Source organism: Uloborus diversus, chromosome 9 (genome assembly GCF_026930045.1).
Source record: "Uloborus diversus isolate 005 chromosome 9, Udiv.v.3.1, whole genome shotgun sequence".
Lineage (NCBI taxonomy): Eukaryota > Metazoa > Arthropoda > Arachnida > Araneae > Uloboridae > Uloborus > Uloborus diversus.
In genome coordinates this window covers 28,125,413-28,146,873 of record NC_072739.1, presented here as the reverse complement: position 1 = coordinate 28,146,873, position 21,461 = coordinate 28,125,413, and the positions used below count along the sequence as shown (strand labels likewise).

At 35.6% G+C, this 21,461-nt stretch overlaps 1 protein-coding gene across 1 annotated transcript in view; it reads left to right on the top strand.

Moving 5' to 3' along the window:
- Positions 1-334: 334 nt before the first annotated feature.
- The window catches only part of LOC129230122 (protein bicaudal C homolog 1-like), a 62,177-nt gene continuing 41,050 nt past the window's right edge, over positions 335-21,461 (top strand). Inside the window, exons 1-5 of the mRNA XM_054864527.1 lie at positions 335-590; positions 11,764-11,807; positions 14,116-14,185; positions 16,887-16,966; positions 17,934-18,092. Of these exons, the coding sequence (XP_054720502.1) occupies positions 335-590; positions 11,764-11,807; positions 14,116-14,185; positions 16,887-16,966; positions 17,934-18,092 (609 nt within the window). The remainder of the gene's footprint in view (positions 591-11,763; positions 11,808-14,115; positions 14,186-16,886; positions 16,967-17,933; positions 18,093-21,461) is intronic.

The window sequence follows — 21,461 nt, the reverse complement described above, 5'->3', positions numbered from 1 at the left end:
ATCATGGTTCTGCAATTACATGGATTTGGGCACCACGATTTCAGAGGCAACAAAATATGGTGAATTTCTTCTTTTCATCCCCTTTTTGGAAATGACTACTCTGAAAATATGCGGATTTTCTGGTGAGAAAGGCATTGAATTTTCCCAGGACCTGAGCATAACCTTAACTTGCTCGAGTCATACCAAACACTTCAACTCCACTCTTAAATTTGCGCACGGCCCGAAATCTATAAAATACCCATCGACACCAGAGCTACTTTCCTTTCCTTTCGTGAGTGCTTGTCCGGGAGAGTGCAACAGGCTCGACACAATGTTCAGTCCACCCATAAGTAACATGGCAAATGACAGCCCGTCCACCAGCAGCGTCGTAAGCGACAGCCCGTCCATGAGCAGCAGGGTTAGCGACTCGCTGAGTAACGATGTGGATTCTCCAGCATCGTCCATCAAGGATCCGCAACTTCTGAGAGATATGTCGGATGGTGAGTTCATTGCAAAAGCGTATGCCGCCGAACTTCTCGAGTGCGGGTTGAAGGAAGAAAGATTTCGAATTGACAGGAAGAAGTTGGAGGACATGCTTCAGACCCAACAAAGTAAGTACACTTTAGTCTGATTCCTTAGGATCATTGTTCTATCTGGAACAGTGGTGCCTAAACTATGGTTTGTGGGCCTCATGCGGCCCACGAAATTGACCTTGGTGGTTCGCTGTTTCGTTCAATATTACAAATTGAAAATCAGGATTAGTCAACTTGTCTAAAATTAAGGCGAATGCTTTTAAATTGGTTCTTGGAAAACAGATGAAATGAATAAAATACGCATTAAGTGCTGATGACAATAGAGGTAGTGATAAACAAAGATATAAGTGGATGTCTTGAAGTTTCAAGTAAATCTCGTTTGAAGTTCAGATCCTAGGTAGGCTATCATTGAAATTGTTTTCTAAACCATGCTGTATAGCAGCACCCACCAGAGCACTAGTATAAGTTTGTGCCCCAGAACAGATTGAAGATTCCCCTATTATTTGTACTGATTATGTCAATTTTAAATTTCGGCAGTTACATTCCTTTGCTTCTCACGGCCTCCATTGTTTTTTTACATTTTTTTTACCTTGTATGTTTTTCTACGTCATTTAAAAAAAAAATTAAAAATTTTGTTGCTCTGCTTAGTGAGAACAGTTTAAATATGAGATGCGGCCCGCACGTAATGAAAAATTGGGTACCACTGATCTTAAAGGAAGTGTGAGTTGTTTTCGGAATGTTCATCTAAGTTAATCTATAACTGGTACTGGTGACGTGAGGGGATTTTACTTTCGTAACGTAAGATGGATTGGTGGGTTGTTTGTTATCCAAACGTTATAGTTACTTTGGAGCAGCTTATGTCATATTTTGATCAAATTTAGTTGAAGCTAGAAATCTGTCTAGAAAGTATACTGTGCAACAACAAATGTGATGCAACGCCCTGAGTAATAGTAATCATATTTGCTTAATTCCTCTAATCTTTGTTTTTTCAATCTGTTTATTTAGAGCTGAAACAGATTTTTTTTAAAATTCGAGTATATTTGGTAATTTCAAATTATATGCATTCCTAATGTAGCATGCGAAAATTTCATAAATTGTTGAAAAATTCGCTTAAAATGTGAAAGTTTGATAAATACAAACAAAAAGAAAGAGTAAAAAGAGCACTTTTCTCAAAAGTGGAGTTTTCGACTTTGTTTTGATTTTTCTTGCTCCTAAGTACAGATATTTCTCAAGCACCAAATAAAATTTAGCAGATTGAAGTCGGAAAATTTCGATGTTTTAATCATAATATAAATTCAACCGAAACTGTACCCCCTTTAGCGACATGCCATTAGTAGTCTTACTTTCATACGCAAAAGGCACAATTCTTTCAGGTTGTAAGATACCCCACGTCATCAGTTCTTACTCTTACTTTTACGCTTTGCGCAAATCGTCGCTGTAATACCAAAGAACAAAATAGGATTTAAATAAATAAATAAAATACACTAAGTATTGGAAAATGAAACGTTATTTATCGTGACATGGTTAAAACTGAAATTAAAACCTTGTAAATACCGTGAAACTTCGTAAATATCCCTAATTGAATTACGAGCGAAGTAAGTTATTTTGTCCATTTCCTGAACACGTACCTTAGCATGGACTACGTAGAGTAATTTTCTGTCAAAAAAACCTTAGTAAAGCAGTGAAAGTTGAAGTTTAAGCATAGTGCTTCACTGTCTGTAAACTATTCTGACTTAAGGAGAATAATCTTTAAGCTGGAAGTAAATTTTTTAGGGCTGTTGCCTAGTTTTCGTTCGTTTTTGTAGGTAGTTCCTTATTTTGCTTTCAAGGAAGCATTTCAAAAATTTTAATTATGGCTGAGAGCGTATTGATAAATTTAGCTTAACTTTGAACTCTTTTTCTCAAGGCAATTGACATTTCTAGCGAAGATTACATTAATAGATTTAAATACAGTGAAACTTCGATAGGTCGGAAGTTGCAGGGAAAGCGGAAAAAAAATTAATATTTATCGCGAATTCGGCTCATTGAAAAAGAGTTCAAATACTAAGTTCAAATGCACTGAAACTCACTAAATTTATACCATGAGTAAAAATGAATAGAAATGAAGGGGGTTATAACTTGACATAATGAACGTGCAGTGGCGTAACTACCGGGGGTGGAGGGGGCGGTCTGCCCCGGGTGTCACCCGTCTAAAGGGAGGGGTGACACCCAAAGTTTAATTGCAAGTTTTTGAAGAATATAATTACTTCAATTCAGAATTTCCCCCAATATTTTAAATTATGTTTACTCTAGCAAACGGAGCACTCTTTTAACCTCGCGACGGCCCTGCACCTAGGCGTCTAGGGCAAGTTATATATAAAGGGTTCGTAATTTGTCTTTTGTGCATTATCCTACTTAGTTTCTATAAGTATGCAGTTTCTGAATATTGTGTGAATTTCATGTTTACATTTTGTTTAGCGTTTGTAGGGGGGGGGGTAACACCAAAAACTACTGCCCCGGTGTAACCCATGCTAGGTACGCCAATGTTAGTTTGTAATATAATTGCTATATAAATTCAAAAGTTTGCATACGTTGGAAGACAAGTTACATTTTTATGCTGAAATATAAGTTTTTACTCACAAAAGCAAAAAATAGATTTAAAAAAATCTGTACACGAGTCGGGAATATTCAGATGGGATTCGTGAAAACTGGTAATAAATCTTACTCTTCCAATATCTTGAATAGATTTTACCCCTTCAAGTTTTCTTGTTTCTTTTTAACACCAGAAACGTTTTCGCTGTTTGCACTAATGCATTACAAAATAACTTCCTCAATTGGGTAATTTGACTTATATTCCGTCAACAATGAAACAAAATCTATAAAATCTGAGTTTGATTGAATGTTTCTTTTGTAAAAAACTCCATTCAATTTGCCAGATTTGATTCGTTTCGTCCCAGACGCCTTTTGATGTCTTTTTTTTTTGCTTATTAGGGGAAAAACTACTTTAACTATTGTAGTTAAGTTAGCAAGGAAAATCTAAGGACTGCCATGAAATAATATTCGGCTTATCAATATTTCGACACTACGAAATTCGGCTCATCGAAAATAAAGAACATTGATTCCCTATTCCGTTAAACGGGAATAAATATTCCCTTCTGCTTGTCTGTTTTCGACTCATCGAAGTTCGACTTACCGAAGTTTCACTAACTTCTTTTGAAGTCAATAATTCTGAGATAAAGTTTACAGAAACAAAATGATGCGATACACGCCTTTGTTCAGGAAGGCAGAGGATTATCCTTTTTAACTATTTTCCCCATGTCCTCAGTCTCTAGCTCAGAGAACATTTTTGTAAGAAAACTGGAGAAGTTTTGAATACTTCTCGAATTAATGGGATAGTTTCCAAAAATTTAGTATTTTTTTCTGAAAGAGCATGCTTTAAAAATAAGATCTGATCATTTTTAAATAATTTGTTTAAGTTTAATATTTAAAAAAAAATTTAAATCGGTGTGCTTTCACTGTTTACGTTTCTGTCGTGTGACATCACAAATGATGAAATGCCATTCAGTGTTGCCACTCACAGAGAAAAATATTTAATTCGCATCTTTACTCACGTGTATTGGCAGCGATATGGTTGATAGCGAGCGTGGAGCGGAATATTTAATTCGCTTCTTGATTATCATAATGTGGAAACGTGGTAGAAAGATACGTCAAATTGCATCATTTGTGGCGTCATAAAGATCACGCCTTGTTTTAAAAATCGGACATTTTAAAAAACTAAAATAACTATTGGGAAAATGAAAGTACTTTCTGGGTTTGTTATTTTTTTTTTTACTCATTCTATCAATTTCAGTGACTAAAAGTTGTAATTTTGATTGAAGGAAACAACCCAAGTATTTTTTTTTTTTGTAGGAAATGTAGTGCACGAAATATTAGACAGCTCCTGGGGTGCTGTGCCACCGCCTAAGGCGACAGATTTTAGGGACGGCAAATTTCAAAATTGAATCATTTCCTTTATATTGTTTAAGTGTTAAGTATGGAGCTGTTTCAGCTTTATAAGATTAGCTGCTTCAGTGCTTTAAAAATAAGTGTACCAGTGTTTGGATATGCAAAACATAGTTCGGAATTAAACTAGAAATTTTATTTTAGGGGAGGCAAATTGCGTGACTTGCCGTGTCTAAAATTAAATTGAATTTCTAGTTTGGATTTAAAATAATTTTGAAAATGTTAATATTTATTTTAATGTCGTAAGATGCGCTACTTTAATGTTAAAAAAAGATTATTTAAAGTGTACCAGTGCTTGGATATGCAAAACTCAGTTTGGAATTTAACTAGAAAGTCATTTTAGTTTGACGAGCAGAAGTTACATGATTTATTTCATTTTTTTCCTGAAAATATTAATATGCTAGAAAATCACCCATCAAATAAAGGCGCCCATATGCAAAATTTCAAGAAGGGGGGGGGGGGGGGGGGAGGGGGGGTTCAGACACTTTGCCATGGTTTAGCAAGATTTTTCCCCCATGGAAACAGATTTCAGTACAGATTAGTTATTAAAATTTAAGATTTTTATGAACATATTCAGTAATGGCTAGAAAAATGATTTGACAGTTTTTCAAGAAAGAGTGAAAGCAATGAAGTTATAATTTCTAAGGGAGGGGGGACTTGAGCCCCCACTGCTCCCCCCCCCCACTATATGGGCGCCCTTGCCGTCATGGTATGACAGGTGAAAATTTCTAAATTTGAACGAAGCAATTGCCAGCTTGGTGATATTTTGATAGTTGAAATTTTTACCGTAATTCCAGTGGATTAACCCTGAATTCCAGAAAATAACTTTCATAGACCACTTTTTCGTGAATTCATTTTCATAAAATGACGGTATTACCTGTAAAACAGTCAAGTTACTGGACCCAGTTCAGCCCTGTCAAAATCAAGCTTTCCCTGCATGTCAAATATCAATTTATCGTGCCGTGGTGCGAGTTTCATTGTGGATGACGTCAGCGTTACTCGGTCATTCGTTATATATATGAGGATGTTTCAGTGCCATAAGATAACCTGCTTTAAGGCTATGAAAGACAATGTAAATTGCGTATCCGGGCTTTGATATGCAGTAAATAGTTCGGAATTAAACTAGAAACTCGATGTAAAACCTGTGCACTGTCAATATGGAAAATTGCGTTGAGAAAGTTTCATGTTTTGATATTTTCAACCCAAAATCAACTATAAAACGTAACCTTAATTTTTTAAGCTTTTGATCGTGTCAACCTCAAATGTAGGTGATGAGCTTACTAAAATCCTTGTAACGATTGTGATTTGTTTACAGTTTATCCAAATAGATCCCACCATTATTTTGAAAAATAGTGGGCTTTTTATTTTAAATTACAAATGGGGGAAGAACTGTTTAAAGTTAAAGGATAACCTGTCTACCGGGAGGATTCGATCCCGAAAAACAGCGTTATTAGGGCAGGGATGTAAGTTATCACACAGCAAGTCTTCAAAAATAAGCAATTATCCAAAATATTAAATTTACTTGGCTTGCCCACTGAGCTCAGAACGGAAAAATCAGATCATAAGAAGCTAAATAGGGGAATGGCGCTTCCTAAGGGAAAACAGAAATAATTAGTCAAATTTACACAATCGGTTTTTTCCCAAAATATAATTTCAAAGCGTCAGGGGACAGTAGCAATAAACCAGTTTGCATAAAAGAATTTAGAACTTTTTACAACTTATTCAAAGTACACCCTAATTTTCGAAAAAAAAAGATATTTTTTAATTTCGAAACCCTTTTTTTTCTTTTTCATTCTTGCATAAAAGGGTTACCTACTAGAAGTAACCATAAACAATGGCCCAGCTAAGTTCCAACTATTTTACCCATAAATAAAAAAATGAAACAAATGCCTTGTTCATGGAAAAAAGTCAATATTTAAAAATCAAAGGAAATTCAGTATCAAAGTAGTAATTTTGTTAATTGTGCAAACAATCAGCTATTTTAATGATTAGTGGGAATATAATATTAAGCTCTCTTAATTACAGTACGGCTTAATTAGTAGTTTCAAATGTATGTTAAAAAATAGTATTTAGTGAGTTTGAGGATAGTACTGGCAATTTATAGTTTTGGTAGAAAGCCTATTATTGGTGTATTTCCCGTCCATCATTTATTTTCACCTCAGAAATAATGACATTGATAAGGTCTGTCACAGAGGTGAGGAATTTGCCATCAATATAGGCTTCATAGATACATTTTTCAGTGAAATTGTTTTCTTCGTTGTTACAATCTGCACTTGTTAAACGTATGAAAACATATTCACTTCTTTTTTTTTTTTACACATTAATTTACATCCCTGAAATTCAAGTTCACGGAGGTGAAAAGTCAGAGTAATCACACGAAGTATTTAAAGCAAAATCCATCTTGTTTTTTGACAAAATCTCAACTTCAACTATGGCTAAAAATGGGGCTCCCTTGCATCATGGAAAATAACATTTGATGTGATCACTGGCCACGAGTTGATGAGGAATGGCATTTTGTGTTTAGGTAACGGAGGTGAGAAATTATTGTGTGACATGACTCCTTGTCCTACTAAAACACAATATTAAAAAATTAAATATCCTTAAGCAATTAGTGTTTCAGATACTCGCGAAAGGAATAATAAAAAAGTATACTTTTAAGTGAATGAGTTATTAAGCAACATAAACTGTCAGTGTGACATGCCACGGAGGTGAGAATTCACATGTTGTGAATCAAAAATGTACTAAAATAAAAATTATCATTAAAAAACTGTTGGCAAGTTTAAATAGATATATTTTTGAAATTAAAAATTATTGTTAAATGAATTAATTGTTCCTTAAAGTTTATACGGTAAAAGCCGTGTGACAGAAAAGTTACTTTTTGAAGAATAACCCTTATATCGTTTTTATTCGTCACTCTTGTATTAGTTCTTCATCACTATTATATTGATTACAGTAGATCCTCATTCTACGCGGGGGTTGCGTTCCACACAAAGGCCGCGAAAATTAAGACAATGTTCGTGTAAAAATAAGGTTTAGGTTCCGTAGATACAAAAATACTTCATTCTAGTGATGACTAATATAATAACATTAATGTGTACTTTCGATTTCTATGCACAACATGCATCAAGAACATAAGATTTAATTTAATGTTTATAAAAAGGAGCTGGCAATGATAGTGTATTGGTAGTCATTAAGAACTTTTCTCTGTAGTTCTTTGCAGAGCATTAACGCATCCATGATCACTAGCGTCATTTCAATGATAGAATCTTCCTTCACTAACAAATCAGAAAGATCATTTCTATTGTCGAATAATGGCTCAAAATTTCCAATGTGAACGTTCTTGGTTGTGTGTCATCGGTATCCTCGGTTGGTTTTGGCCTCCTTTGTCACCCCAAAAAGCTCTTCTTCCAGCGAGTTCTTAACTGTGAGTTTAATAATTTTGGTTCCATAGCTCTTTCCAGAAATAATCTCATAAAATGTCTTCAGTGGCCCAAGCTCGATTATTAGCGCGCCAAAATGCAGTTGATTACGCGTAATCTACAATCTTTAGGAGTTTGGACTTTGAAAAAGGGGAAAATTTTATCTTTACATTGCCGCATCCACGTAAAATAAAATACAGGTGTCGAATCTTAAACCGCGTAAAATAAACCCGCGTAAAACGAGGATCTACTGTGTATGGTTTTTATACAACCAGGCACCAGTTACTTATGCTAACTTTGTGCAAGTTTTGTAGCAAGAGAACATTGAATTTAGATTTCAAATCAGTACTTAGTACTTTTCCTTAGTATTTCTATTTTGGGTTGTCACTTTCCTTGTCGGGGTGCGATATGTAGTTGCGTGGCTTTATACTCCCGTACTCATGCGTTCCACCAGTACGTGAGGTTTTATGCGATTAGCTTTCTACATACTGAGTACAGCGAAATCGGTTCTTTCCCGAATTCTCCGCAAAAAAGAACGGATTTCATTCTACTTATCCTATTAAATTGAAAAAATCATATGGTTGACTCATCGATTTGTGCTAATGTTGATCACTAAGTTGGTGTCATACTCACCAGCCTATGTAAGCGCCATTACCCTTCATCGTCTTGTTGGACTTGAATGCACTCCAATAAGTGTAACAAATCATTAGAAACAAAAGCATGAACGTACAGCTAAACTGATAAATTTGTAATAGCATATAGGCTTAATGAATAAAATAACTTACGAAAGTGTACCCTTTACTGCAAGTTAGATGCGACATAATTCTAGAAGAATATTGCCGGCTATTTATTGACACTAGCACACCTTTCGGACAATGACCATCTCCTTACTATGAATTTACAACGTTAGCTACAATGGTGGTAAAAAAATTTGCATCACTCGCGCCTCAAAGGAGAGGAATATCATCCCGACTGCATTCAACACACAGTCTAGCATCCCGTATCCCAGATGATTTGGGGATGACTTTCTGATCAAGGAGTTGGTAGGCTTCACTTTATGTAAGGAACAGTAAACTCTCAGGTGTATATTAGAGATGAGTTCGGGCTCATTTTTTAGAGCCCGGGCCCGCCCGAGCCCGAAAGTTTGTAACCGAGCCCGCCCGAGCCCGAGTAATATTGTCTCGGACAAAAATCCGAGCCCGAAGGAAACTTTCTTGTATCAAAAACCGAGCCTTCTACAGTCTGACATGATCTCTCTGTGAGTGAAAAATGTTACGTCAAATGTTCTTCATTAAAAGAGAGAAGTTTCTAAATTTTTTTAAAATGTTCCTCTTCAAATGCATTACTGTATGACTTATTGCAAAAGTAATCGCAAAAAACACTATAAATAAGCGTTAATGTATTTTTTTGGAGGGGACGGGGGGGGGGGGGTAAATTTGACATTGATTGAACTGATTTAAATGATCCTTTCATTTTCTCATAGTAGGAAAATGTTTATTTGCTTTGAATTTGTATGGAGATTGGCGATTGAATATCTGTGCTTGAGCCCGAGCCCGCCCGAGCCCGTTTCGGGCTCAGGCTGTCGGGCCCGGGCTGAGCCCGTCTCATCTCTAGTGTATATTGGTATTTTGGAGGAGAAATTGCTTCCTACTATCCGGGATCACTTTACTTCAGTTCCAAACGTAGTTTCCAGGATGATTCTGCTCCGTGCCATAGGGCCAAACTTGTAAGTAACAATTTAAAAACCTTTATCCTGCCATTAGAGTTAAATTGATATGGGGTTTAAGTAGTTTTTTCTTTAAACTCATACGCAGGTTCAGAAATGGAAAAATGAGCATGGGGTCAGCAGTTTGCCTTGGCCCGGAAATAGCCCCGATCTGCGTAAACAATAGGGAAGTTGCAACCTATTAAATGTTCATATTTTGGCTACTGGATATTGTTAATTGACCCTCAAAACTAAAAAATTCTCCATCGCCGAATTTTAAAACACCGTGATTGATTTTTAATGAATTTTTAAAAATCCACGCGCAAAATTGCGCTCTTCTGAAACGTCACGAGCTTACGTCACAGCCGAAGATCCCTTGTTTTCGCTAGGGACACTTTGAGCGCGCTGATATTTTTATTTTTTAGAAATTCAATAATCCTTTTGAACAACACACTATGGAGGCAGGATTCGTTAAAGCACAATCTAAATCTTCCTCAAGTAACACCAATGAGATATTCGAATATTTCCGAGAGGATGAGAGGTTTAATGTTCCAGAAACGCGAGGAGTTAAATGCGAGGAGAAAGCCTTTTATGTTTAGTCTTCGAAGTCGAATGCACGTCCTTCTGTTTCTCCCCTGTCGGAAGAGCGCATGATGTCACTTCCTATGCAATTTGACGTCACAAGCGCTTGAACTTAAAAAATTAATTAAAAAAAAAACTACTTATCGTATCGCAAAATTTTTTTCACCTATTATGTTCATACATGTTACTCTATCGTATAAAAATAAAACTGAAAAATCGAAAACTTCCCTATCATCAGATTCCTGCTGTTAAATGTTTATTTCATAAGTTTTGCAGAATTTCATACATTCATCGTTAATTGGTCGACCAAAACGTCTCACATAATCCATTGTTGTGAAAATGCGAGGGTGATGCAATTTTTATTTTGGCCAGCACTATATATGGCCTATCAACTAGAAATTTTTAAGTTTCTTTTAGATACATTTTAGTTGGCGGGATTAACCGCTATGCGTCATTACCCGAGTTTCTCCTACATGTTTACAAGCAATGACATCCTACGCCCATTTTTTGGTTTGGGAATATTTATGTTCAGTTTTGAAAATAAAGAAAATTAGGGGTAAACTTGAAACAATACGGGGAATGAGTCCTCAAACCTCCTTTGAAATTTATTTTTCAGTTTAGAGGGAAATAGTTCAATAGAGACTAAGTAGATTATAATTACAGCTGTCGGAGATTAATACTTCTAGCGAAAGGGAATTGAAGAAATATAGGTTTCATGATAGAGAGCAGGGAAAAGATTTGGATGTGTAGTCTGCCCTAGAAATACCGTTAATAATTGAACAGGTGTTATATTCTCAACTTAATTCTTTTCAGTAGAAATCTGTTTGAAACTTTTTAAAACAGACATCTCACAATTTGAATGCTGTTGAATTGCCAGCTAAGGAAAACAATGTGTTTAGGGTATCACTAGAAGAGAAGACCGCAGAATTCGAATTTTGGAATGAATCAAAATTATAAGTATATTGCTTTAAATTTCTTAGTTTTTCCTTTTTTTAACAACAATAATAATTGATCAGTATCTTAGATTTATTTAAATCGGAACTGTGAACCTGGTAGCAGAAACAGTGTGGAGCAGCGACATGCGTCATAGGATCTTGAAAAAGTCTGCAGACTATTTTTTAGTTTGGAGAGAAAAACCAGAACTTTCAATAAAGATCTTAACTTTTTGCCAACAAAGGTTTGTACCATATTTTCTGCCATGTAATCCACTCGTAGCAGGCTCTCTAATTGTCATCATATTTTAAAGCATTTCTCTGTGTCGATTTATATTTTGCGATTAATCTAATGTCGATTAATCTAGCAGAAAATTTTCTAAAATTTTAATCTGTGTCGCAGACTGCTGAAAAGTCTCCCTCTAGACTAGTGAGGTTCCTTGACATTGATTCAAGATATAATTAGTATACTAATTTTTGGACCTCAAAATTTAGTAGTTTCCTACGTAGTCAAGAATCACTTCAAATTGTTAAAATATTGATTTCCAAAGTTTAACGATTTCCGTTTGTTGTAAAGCTAGATATACAGCGCTTGAGTTCGGTTGAGTTTTAATCTATACCATTTGTTTCAGATCCTGGCTCGACCGTCGAAAACGCAGAAGTGTTCTTTCAGAGGGTAAGAATATAATTTAAAATAGATTCTCCTTTCGGATACCAGTTTTTTAGTAAAATTAAATTTATTTCATATTAGCATCAAAGTTCAATGTAAATGCTCTGAAATCTCAGATAGCAATGACAAAAGTTTGAAACCTAACTCATTTTGTTTCCAATTGCTCGAAACTTTGACTAAGATAAACTTTAAGCGTCTAAAAGCTGTTTATTATCATAAAAACACACATAAATTTCACTGCTTTAAACGAAGACTGACTTTGAATGGGGTCGTTTCCAACATTAAGTTTTTTCTGAAAGAGCTTGCGGAAGTGGTTTTAACCACAGGATTTGATTATTTTTTAAATAGTTTGACAAAGTTTACTATTTAAAAAAATATTTCAATCGGTGCGCAGACTCAATTTAATTTTTTACCCTTCTGCACACGACATCACAAATGAGCTGCCATTCACTGTTGCCATTAACGCAGAGCACAATATTTAATTCGCGTCTTTACTCATATGTAGTGACAGCGATATTGTTGACAGCAAGCGAATGACTCATACCAAAACCGAGAAGGTCTTGTTACCATTCGGGGGAGAAGTGGAGGAGTTGTCTTCAGTTGTCACTTCTGAATTATCATAACCTGGAAACCCGGTAGACAGCATGCGTAAACATTCAGCGTACTAGTGGAGTACCAAAAAGTGTAGCACCAAAATACATAATTTGCGACGTCATAAAGACCACGCCTTGTTTGAAAAATCGGACATTTTAAAAATTTAATAACGTTGGGAGACAAACTATTTTCCAGGTCCTTTTTTTTTGCTTATTCTATCAACTTCAGTGACTAAAAGTAGAACTTTTGACTGAAGGAAACAACCCCATTGGTATACCGACTTCTAGGGGGGGGGGACTACCTAGGAAACCATAAGGTAGCGTAATAAAGACAAATCTAAGTAGCAGTCAAAGTATAATAAAACATATTTCCGGACGTTTAGTTCAGTTGCCCTCGTGTTCTCGTATAGAAAAAGGGGGTTTTAAAGTCTCCCGTAATCTTAAAAATAAATTCAAGTTTCGGTGGATAATGAAAAGAAATCTTCCACACGTAGATGGATTTCCTGCCACATGCAGACAGTGAAATCTTGCGGTATCTCCAACTTCTCGCAAAGTGTGGGGCTTTCCTTATACTTTCGGCAGACTTATAGGATCCATATTTCAATAAAGGTGACACGAGGCAAATTTAAGAGTCAAAAAATGTTTTACTATGAGCTCTGTTCAATTGCTGCTTATTTAAATCGTTACATTATTCGGTTAGTTTTACAAAATTAGTTGCGATACAGAACATAAAGTCTTGCAAACTAAAAATTGACTTCTAATTGTACCCGAAATATCTACAGAGCACGAACTGTTAAGTCCTTCGTTTTGCAAAATATTTCGCGAGTTTTACAAAATTGCTCATTTTTGCAGGCAGACTTGTAAATACATTGCAACTCTAATTTTAAGTTTCCCAAATCTAAGTTTTCCCCGTATTTTAAGTTTTCTCATTAGGTACTAGCTTTCCGTATACTAATATTACTTAATTCAGATTGTAAATTTGTAACGTATGGAATTTCCCGCATATTAAGTTTTCCCATGAAAAAAGAGAAATGTACTAAATTAAATGTTTTTCCTTTTGTGCTTCTTCAAAGCTATTTGCTTATTTAAACCCCACCAATCACCACCGTACCAACCCTGGTGACCCTAAAAGGATGTGGTGACTGGGGGAACAGAGCAGTTCACGAACGACACACGCTGGAACAATTTTGATATTTACAGAAACCTATATAAAATCATAAACAATAAGAACAAAGTAGATAAGTGAAGAAGCTAAATAAGACTGGATGACCGGTAAATACAATGTAAACGGCAAGTTTGAAAGTTTTCAGGCAGGATATTTTAAGTAGTCTGCTTGAGATACGAGTAGTGACATTACTTTATGGATATTTTTGCGTGTTGTTCAAAGCTAATCCATGCTGTTGAAAGTTAAGAAATGAAAATATTAATACGTTCTATCCTTCTTTCAACATTGCATTGAGGAGCTGACAAATAGAAAAGACTTTTTCTTTCACCCTAAGAAAAGGAAGAAAACTCGCAAAGTATTTCAATCCAAAGAGATATTCACTTTGAACAAAATGACTATTCACTCCAATACATTCACACCGAAAAGCATATTACCACCATCTACGCTGTTCAGTGTTTTAGACGGTATAAGAGTAAATTAAAATGCTGCGAAAATTATGTTTCTGTGTACTTTATACTTTTCGTTTACGACTGCTCTCAATGCATTTTCATTTCAGGTGATGCTGGAAACTTCAACACAGATATCTTGGCCTTCCAAGTTAAAAATAGGAGCAAAATCAAAAAAAGGTCAGCATAGTTTTGTTTTGATATTTGCCCAACTTATGTATGGAAGCAAAATTACGCAAGTGAAATCCCTTTTCTCTGAAAAATATTTTTCAAAAAGATTGTATCCTCAAAGTTTTGCTCCTAGTAATTTCTTGCACTTACAAGTTGCTGGGGAGAAAACATCGCAAGTCTTATTGCGTATAAATTATCTTGTGCATTAAATGCAATTTGAATCTAAACTATGAAATGCGTTGCCCAATTTTACATTCTAAAAATAAGGAATTATAATTGAAAGCATAATTGCAATTAATTGGTAAAGACCCGAAGAAAAAATACTTTCAGTTTTATGAAGTATAGAAACCTGATAAATCATTTTATTTTGCATTTAGAAAGAAGTGTTTAAAAACAGTCAAAGCAGCAAACCCGAAAAAAAGATTACGCACCCTTTAGTGTTAAAATGAACACATTTATTATTACAGGTGTCAACTCTGGTAAAACATGCAGTTAAAGCTTTAATGTGATGACTCCTACACCGAAACTCAGAAAAGACTCCTTACAACTCCAAAACTTGCGTCTACTCAGCAATACTTTTGTTTATTCGAACTTGAATGGTTATGTTTCTGATATATTTATTTCGGATTTAATTTATTTGTACGAAAATGACTTAAACTTAGTAAATATAATTCATGTACAGGTGCTGTAAGCCCATTAACAGTACTGACACACTAAAAATAGAAAATTTATTTTCAAAAATATTTAAAAAATAATTGATTACAGCTATAGGTTACCTTCGGTGCTAAGTGCTTCCATGTATCTGCCAACATTTTGTTCCAATGTCTAGTTTTAACTTCTAATTAGAAGTTTAAAGCTCCATCTTCAAAAATTCTGTTACTCTGCATCAATTCAACGTGTTTCTGGTTTCCTTAGCATGGCAGGGGCTCTTGGTATAGCAACACTGTCTGCTTAAACTAATGTTTTAAACTGTTAAAGCTCTTCTGCTGGTGTTTTATTGCACTTGACTGGTCCATTTCGCAATATTAACAACTCGTGTGAAGGAAACTGGCTTATGAAAGTTTGAAAGGGTTACCGGTGTTTTATAATTGTTTTGGTGGGCAATAGCAATAATAATCCACTTAGTTCAAATGATTTTTGATTGTACCATAAAAATCCTGTTTCAGTTTCAAAGAGTGATGAGATCAAAAACGAAGATGTAAAAATTTCGAAAAATTATTTAACTATAAATTTTAAGTGTGCAACTATGTACTAGAAATGGAACTTATCAGTGGCAACTATTTACATCTAGTACATAAGTGATACATGCCCCTTAGTGTTACTGTCCTTCAAAATAGTATACAGAATTATGTACAGCCGGTTTCCAAAGACGTGGAAGGCTTAAAAATTCATCCAGTTGATAATTGATCGCAATCGAGGCAATAAGAAACAAAGGGATGTAAATAAAAAAAATTAAAAATTTGGAGGTAACCAGTACAAATGGTAGGTAAACCCCTCCTGTTTTTTGGTGCAAGAGATGGTATCAGAAGCCTTCGTAGGTGCAGCTGCATAGCATGATTTAGAAAACTTTTTACTGAAAGCCTGTCTGCGACCAGAACTTTAAACACATTTTGCTCAAAACTTGAAAATGTCCACTCGCATCCCTTTGCTTCTCACTGCCTCAATTGTTGTAAAGTTTGACCACGGAGAGATGACGGATGATCTTGAAGCAAAAACATCATTTGTATCATTTGTAATAGGTTGTTTATTATTATATGGTAATAGAGAGTGGTAATAGATCAGAGAGTGCACCTCTTACTGTTCTGCGCTTACTGGTTGATTCTACCTATTGCAAATGATACAGAATGATCACTTCAAGGTGATCTGTCTCTCCGTGGTCAAGCTTTAGCTCTTATTCTAATGTCTCAATTGGTGCCGTAAACTGCGCAAAATTCTTTAAATCAGTTTTGAACTGAATTCCACGAAGAGGACCCTTAATCTTAATAGTTAAGACAATCATAGTGACATAAGTGATTGACTTAATTCCTATCTATGTAAGAAACACTCAAAGTGGCATTAGCTTCAGAACTGTTCCAGAGATTCTTGCGGCTTCATTCGAACTATTAAAAGAACAAGCGCTGCTGAAATTGTCCTTCGTGGTGCTACACAATTGGCCAATTGTGATCACTCATCAATTGGAGGTCTTAGAACTTCCACATCTATTGTTGTACACTATACTGGGGACTGTACTTAAGGATTATAACTTGGTGACCTGTATCAATTTTGTACGTAATGTAAATAAAGAGTAGTCACTAGTATAGTTCCAACCCTTATGAATTCAATAAAGCATCAAAACTGATCCGGAAAAACAAGTTTACTATAACGTAGAGTGGAAAGTTAAGCCTGGTTAATTAAAAAGAAAAATAGTATATTGCTGAAATAACTTAGTGAAGCGATTGTCTAGTTGCTTACTCTCCAAGAACTTATTGTAACACAACTCATGAGAAACGGGTTTTATTAATTCATTCGAAGTGAATAAAATAGTCTACCCATGGATGATATGGAATTGAAAAACGTCTAGTTAAGAGAAGGCTTTCTATCTCATCGGTGGTCAGACTAATTGTGTGAATTTTACAATTTTGCTTTGTTAGTAGTTCTGCAATTACGGCCTAAATGTCGGTGTGCCTCTTCTCTTTCAACATCATAGTTCTGAAAATGTCTTATTTTGCAGACCCTCATGTCAAGATTGTGGGGAAACCAGAAGCTGTGCAAATGGCTAAAGAGAAAATATTAGAAATACTTGATACAAAGGTGAGTATCTTATATTTCACTAAATTGGGTTCGTCTAGTGCAGTGGTTCTTAACCTGTAGTCCGCGAGCATTTTTCATGTGGAACGCGAATAGTTAGAAACTTTATCTGCATCATTTTTTATAGTTGTGATTAAATTTATTGGATTTATCTCCCTCCTGCATATACTAGAATTATTGTGAAAATATTTCTATGTTATGTGGTAAGCTTAAAAGACTAAGAAACTTTGAATTTCGAAGCCTTCGACTCCCACTTCCAGCTCATTAACCCCTAAATCAATCGAACTCCACCACTTTAATTCCGCAGCCCTGGCAATAGTGCAGGATCAGAGTTTAGCAACTTCAAATCAAAATTTAAATGTAGATTTCAAACAGAACGTTCAGAATTATTGGATTGTACAATGAGCTGTGTACTTCCGATTTATTTTTAAAAAAAAAATCATGCAGCTGATGCATAACATAGCCTTAGTCAACATAATTCGGCACCGGCCCTTTCTTTTGAAGTGAAATATATTAAAATAAAAAGTGGTGAAATACTAACTCATACATTTCAAAGTTACTCTAAATGACTGTACCCTTTGCGTGTAAAAACTGGCTATCCAAAATAAAGTGCTGCATAGTTTATCTACAAAATTAGTAGGGCCAATCGCGAAAGTTAGTCCGCATTTTTTTGACAGTAAGTTGCTTTTCTCAACTTGCATTTACAGAGCTATAATGCGACCTTCATCAGTTGAGCTACGATTTTGACAATTATCTCCTTTTTTGGGGGGTAAAAGCGAAGGGCAATTGAGGCTGACTTGAGTTTGATTATTTTCATAGCATTTTAGTTTTGCAAAAGTATCTTTTCTAATCTGCACCAATAGCACGTTCTTTTATGATGTCCTTAAAAAAATACGCATTGTCAAGGTCATAGATGAACTTGCTAGAGCCAAACTATACCACTACTGAAATGATCGTTCTTCTTTCACAGAAAAATCGCGTGACTTTAAAAATGGACGTCTCTCATTCTGACCATTCCTACATAATTGGCAAAGGTGGCTTCAAGATCCAGCAAGTAATGGAAGAGACCGGATGTCACATCCACTTCCCAGACTCGAATCGGAACAGCACAGCTGAAAAAAGCAATCAGGTAAAGTTGTCATTATAATTTAATCAATTTCTTCAAGCAAAGAAGCTTTTTCTTCAGAAAAATAAGTTCTTAATGTTTTGCAGTATTTCTAACCACAGAACGATAGTATGATAGGGTAGTACTGAAAAAAGGATATTTAGAGAGCGTAGTAAAACATCTTTGTGTTCATGATCTATTAGCTCTTTTGCCCATGAACGGAATAAGGTTTTTGAAATCTGCAGAAATTTCAAAAAACTCCACAAATTTAGCTAGTTTTGATGAGCAATGGAAGAAATCTTGTGCGCGCTTTGCAGATGTAGTACTTATCCTCCTTCCTCCTACATGCAGACAGTGAAATCGTGTGGTGCTTTAACTTCTAGCCAAGTCTTTAAGTGTAGTTCTTAATTTCGGCAGACTTGAAGACCTAGTGATCACGGGTACACAAGGGCAAAAATGTTAACCATAAAAAAAAAGTCGCAGTACGGTCTTTCTGTTGCTATCTCTTAACGTTTTTCATTTTTACACTTTTCGTGTGGTTTCCTATACTCGAATAGAAAATCATGAACAGCACAAAAAATCTCTTTTAATTATGCCTCTTCTCTTTAGGGTAGTGGTTCTTAAACTGGTGTTTGATCGAGTGTAAGGAATTCATTTGGATTTTGAAAATCACCATCTTTGAATATAAACCAAACAGCCCGTTTATCACAACCACAGGCTGCAGTTTCGTTCTTATTAGAACTCATCAGTATGGAATGGTGAACATCCGAACTGGAGGCAGATGTTATCTCATAGAAGCAGAGAGTGCCAACAAACTGGTAGATACATGAGATATACCACCAACTCAGTCATTCCAGCGGAGGACTGCAATTTTGTGCTTATTAGCACTCATCAGCCCGGCTTTGGAAGTGGCTGAGCAAGAGGTGGATAAACCTCTTCAGGAAACCAAGAGTGCCAAACAAACTGGTAGCTAATATAGAATTAGCACTGACCATACGAGTGACCGAAGCAATTGTTCGGTTCAACTCGAAGATTGAAGGCAAGGCAGGTAACTCGTCTGGTCAGTGCTAATTCTATATTAGCTACCAGTTTGTTTGGCACTCTTGGCTTTCTTAAGAGGTTTATCCATCACCAGATCAGTCACTTCCTAAGCCAGGCTGATGAGTACTAATAAGCCCGAAACTGGAGTCCTCGGCTGGAATGACAGTTGATGGTGTATTTCATGTATCTCTGGTCTTCGCCCTGGCTATAGTGTGTACCTTACTGAAACTGGTAGATAAAGTAAATTTATTTAAACTTTATCTCTACTCATTATTCACTATTCCAGAATGAGGAATTCTAATACGAACAAAACTTCAGTCTCTGGATGCAATAACCAGGCTGTCTGGTCTATTGCATGCAGTTCTGGGGGTCTCAGCTCTGGCTTAGGGCAGTAATTTACTACTAAGCACTATGATAAATATTTAAATAAATGAATTGCGACTTGGTGAGGAAAATTTCGAGGGAACTAATTAACAATGCTTCTACTTAAGTTTGACTTCCATTCTTGGTTTTGTTTTTCTGCGCGAATGAAGTGTCGGCAAAAAGCGTCACCGATCGTAACACTACAACCCCTGTGGTGGTTAATGGCCATCCCGCCGTCAGAAGGTAAAGAGCAGTACCCTCACAATTTTGATCTCATTATTTTCATTTTGTTATCTCTTACACTTGAGCTTTGTTGTTTGAGCTTGCTTATTTGGTTTCGGCGAAAATTGGCACGAATAAGAGTCAAACTCGCCCATTTCTGTACTGTTAGTTGAAAAAAACTAGCTTTGGATTCTATACTATCTCTAACTCATTTGTGCAGATAAAGCGCTTTACCTCCCCACGGCAGCATTGAGCATTGTTACAAAGTATTTTTGCGAAAAACCCTTTTCGAATGTTATATATAAAGAGGTGGTATCCCTATTGCAAAAGTAATAGTGGCTTATGACAAGGTAAAGCTGCACATTATTAAAATTGCCTTTTTGTTAAAAGGCAGTGAAAGTCGCACGGATTCTCAGAAAAGTCAGCAAGTGTTTTATTTCTTTTACGGCAGATCATACTTTGTTGGTTTTGTTACTTGAACACGTATTAAATATGCAACTGATGGATCGTTCATGTTGATCGAAAAAATTCATAAGCTTCTGTTTTAAATTTCGAAAAAAGTGAAAACGCTGTAAAAGCATTTAGTTTCTCGAACAGTAAATTTTGCGAAACTGGAAACATGGGATATTTCGCAAATTTTGAGTGAACAGTGCGGCAGTTGAAAAATCTGCCACAACAAAACATTTCGCGAGGCTTAAATTTTCGCAAATAAGATGGGTACGCAAAATTGATTTTTCTCTGCATTAAAAAAAAGTAGTCAGGAAAAAAAATGTGGAATTGACTGTGGCGGGTTTAAGTTTAGAGTACCACATAGCACCTACAGCGTTGACATTTTGTACAAAATTACTTTGGTCCCCAGGAGTTTGCACCTGAGGGTTTTTGTTCTTTAATCGCATAAATTGCCTATTGTAGAGAAGATTTCCCGACACCCTTTAACATTTTATGCAGTTCGAAAGATTTTTCCTGAATCAAATGAAGCTTGTTTCAAAGTTTTCCATTAGAACAGCAGGTATAAGGGTTTATTTTTTTAGCAGAAGTCCCAGGCTTAATTCAATCTCGGAACTGAAGAGCAAAACGTTACTATGGGCCATGAATATGAAAGCGACCTTTCAAACATACAAAACTAGTTTTGCAATGCTTAATAAGCCCCTTAGCACTTATAGCTGTGCACGTTAGTTTTAGAACCCGGGAAAGGAGTGCTCTTCATTCTTCAAGCGCTTTATAATACACTCCCCTCTAAATAAATCAGAGATAACCATTGCGTTTTTGAGCTTCAATTTTGCAATATAGTCAGGGAAGCGCCTTCGAACCTCTTCCTCCGTAACGTTACCAAAGATCGTCTAAAATGTATTTTTAAGACTATTCGACACACTCGGACCTCCTGTTTCTGCGCGATTATTATTTTACTTACGATCAGTTTCATGTTGTCAATACTTAGATTTAGTAATTACTCTAAATCAGAAACTGAAAAACACATTCTCTCTGTATTTAATAGTTTGAAGTAACTCAAGGACTTCCAATTTAACACACTCCCTACTTTTTTGACATCGTGACGGCTGTGATAAATTCTTATAATTTTGTGTCCTATCTTGCATGACCAATTTCTTTGATATTATTTATGCATGCATTTAAATTTTACCACTGTATGCCAAATTTCAGACAGTTTCAAGTGTGACTCAGAAATTTTATTTAGCTATTAACACCCCTAGATAGTAGGTAATGATAATCTATTCTTTAAAAAGGCCATTTTTTCTGCACTGACCTCAG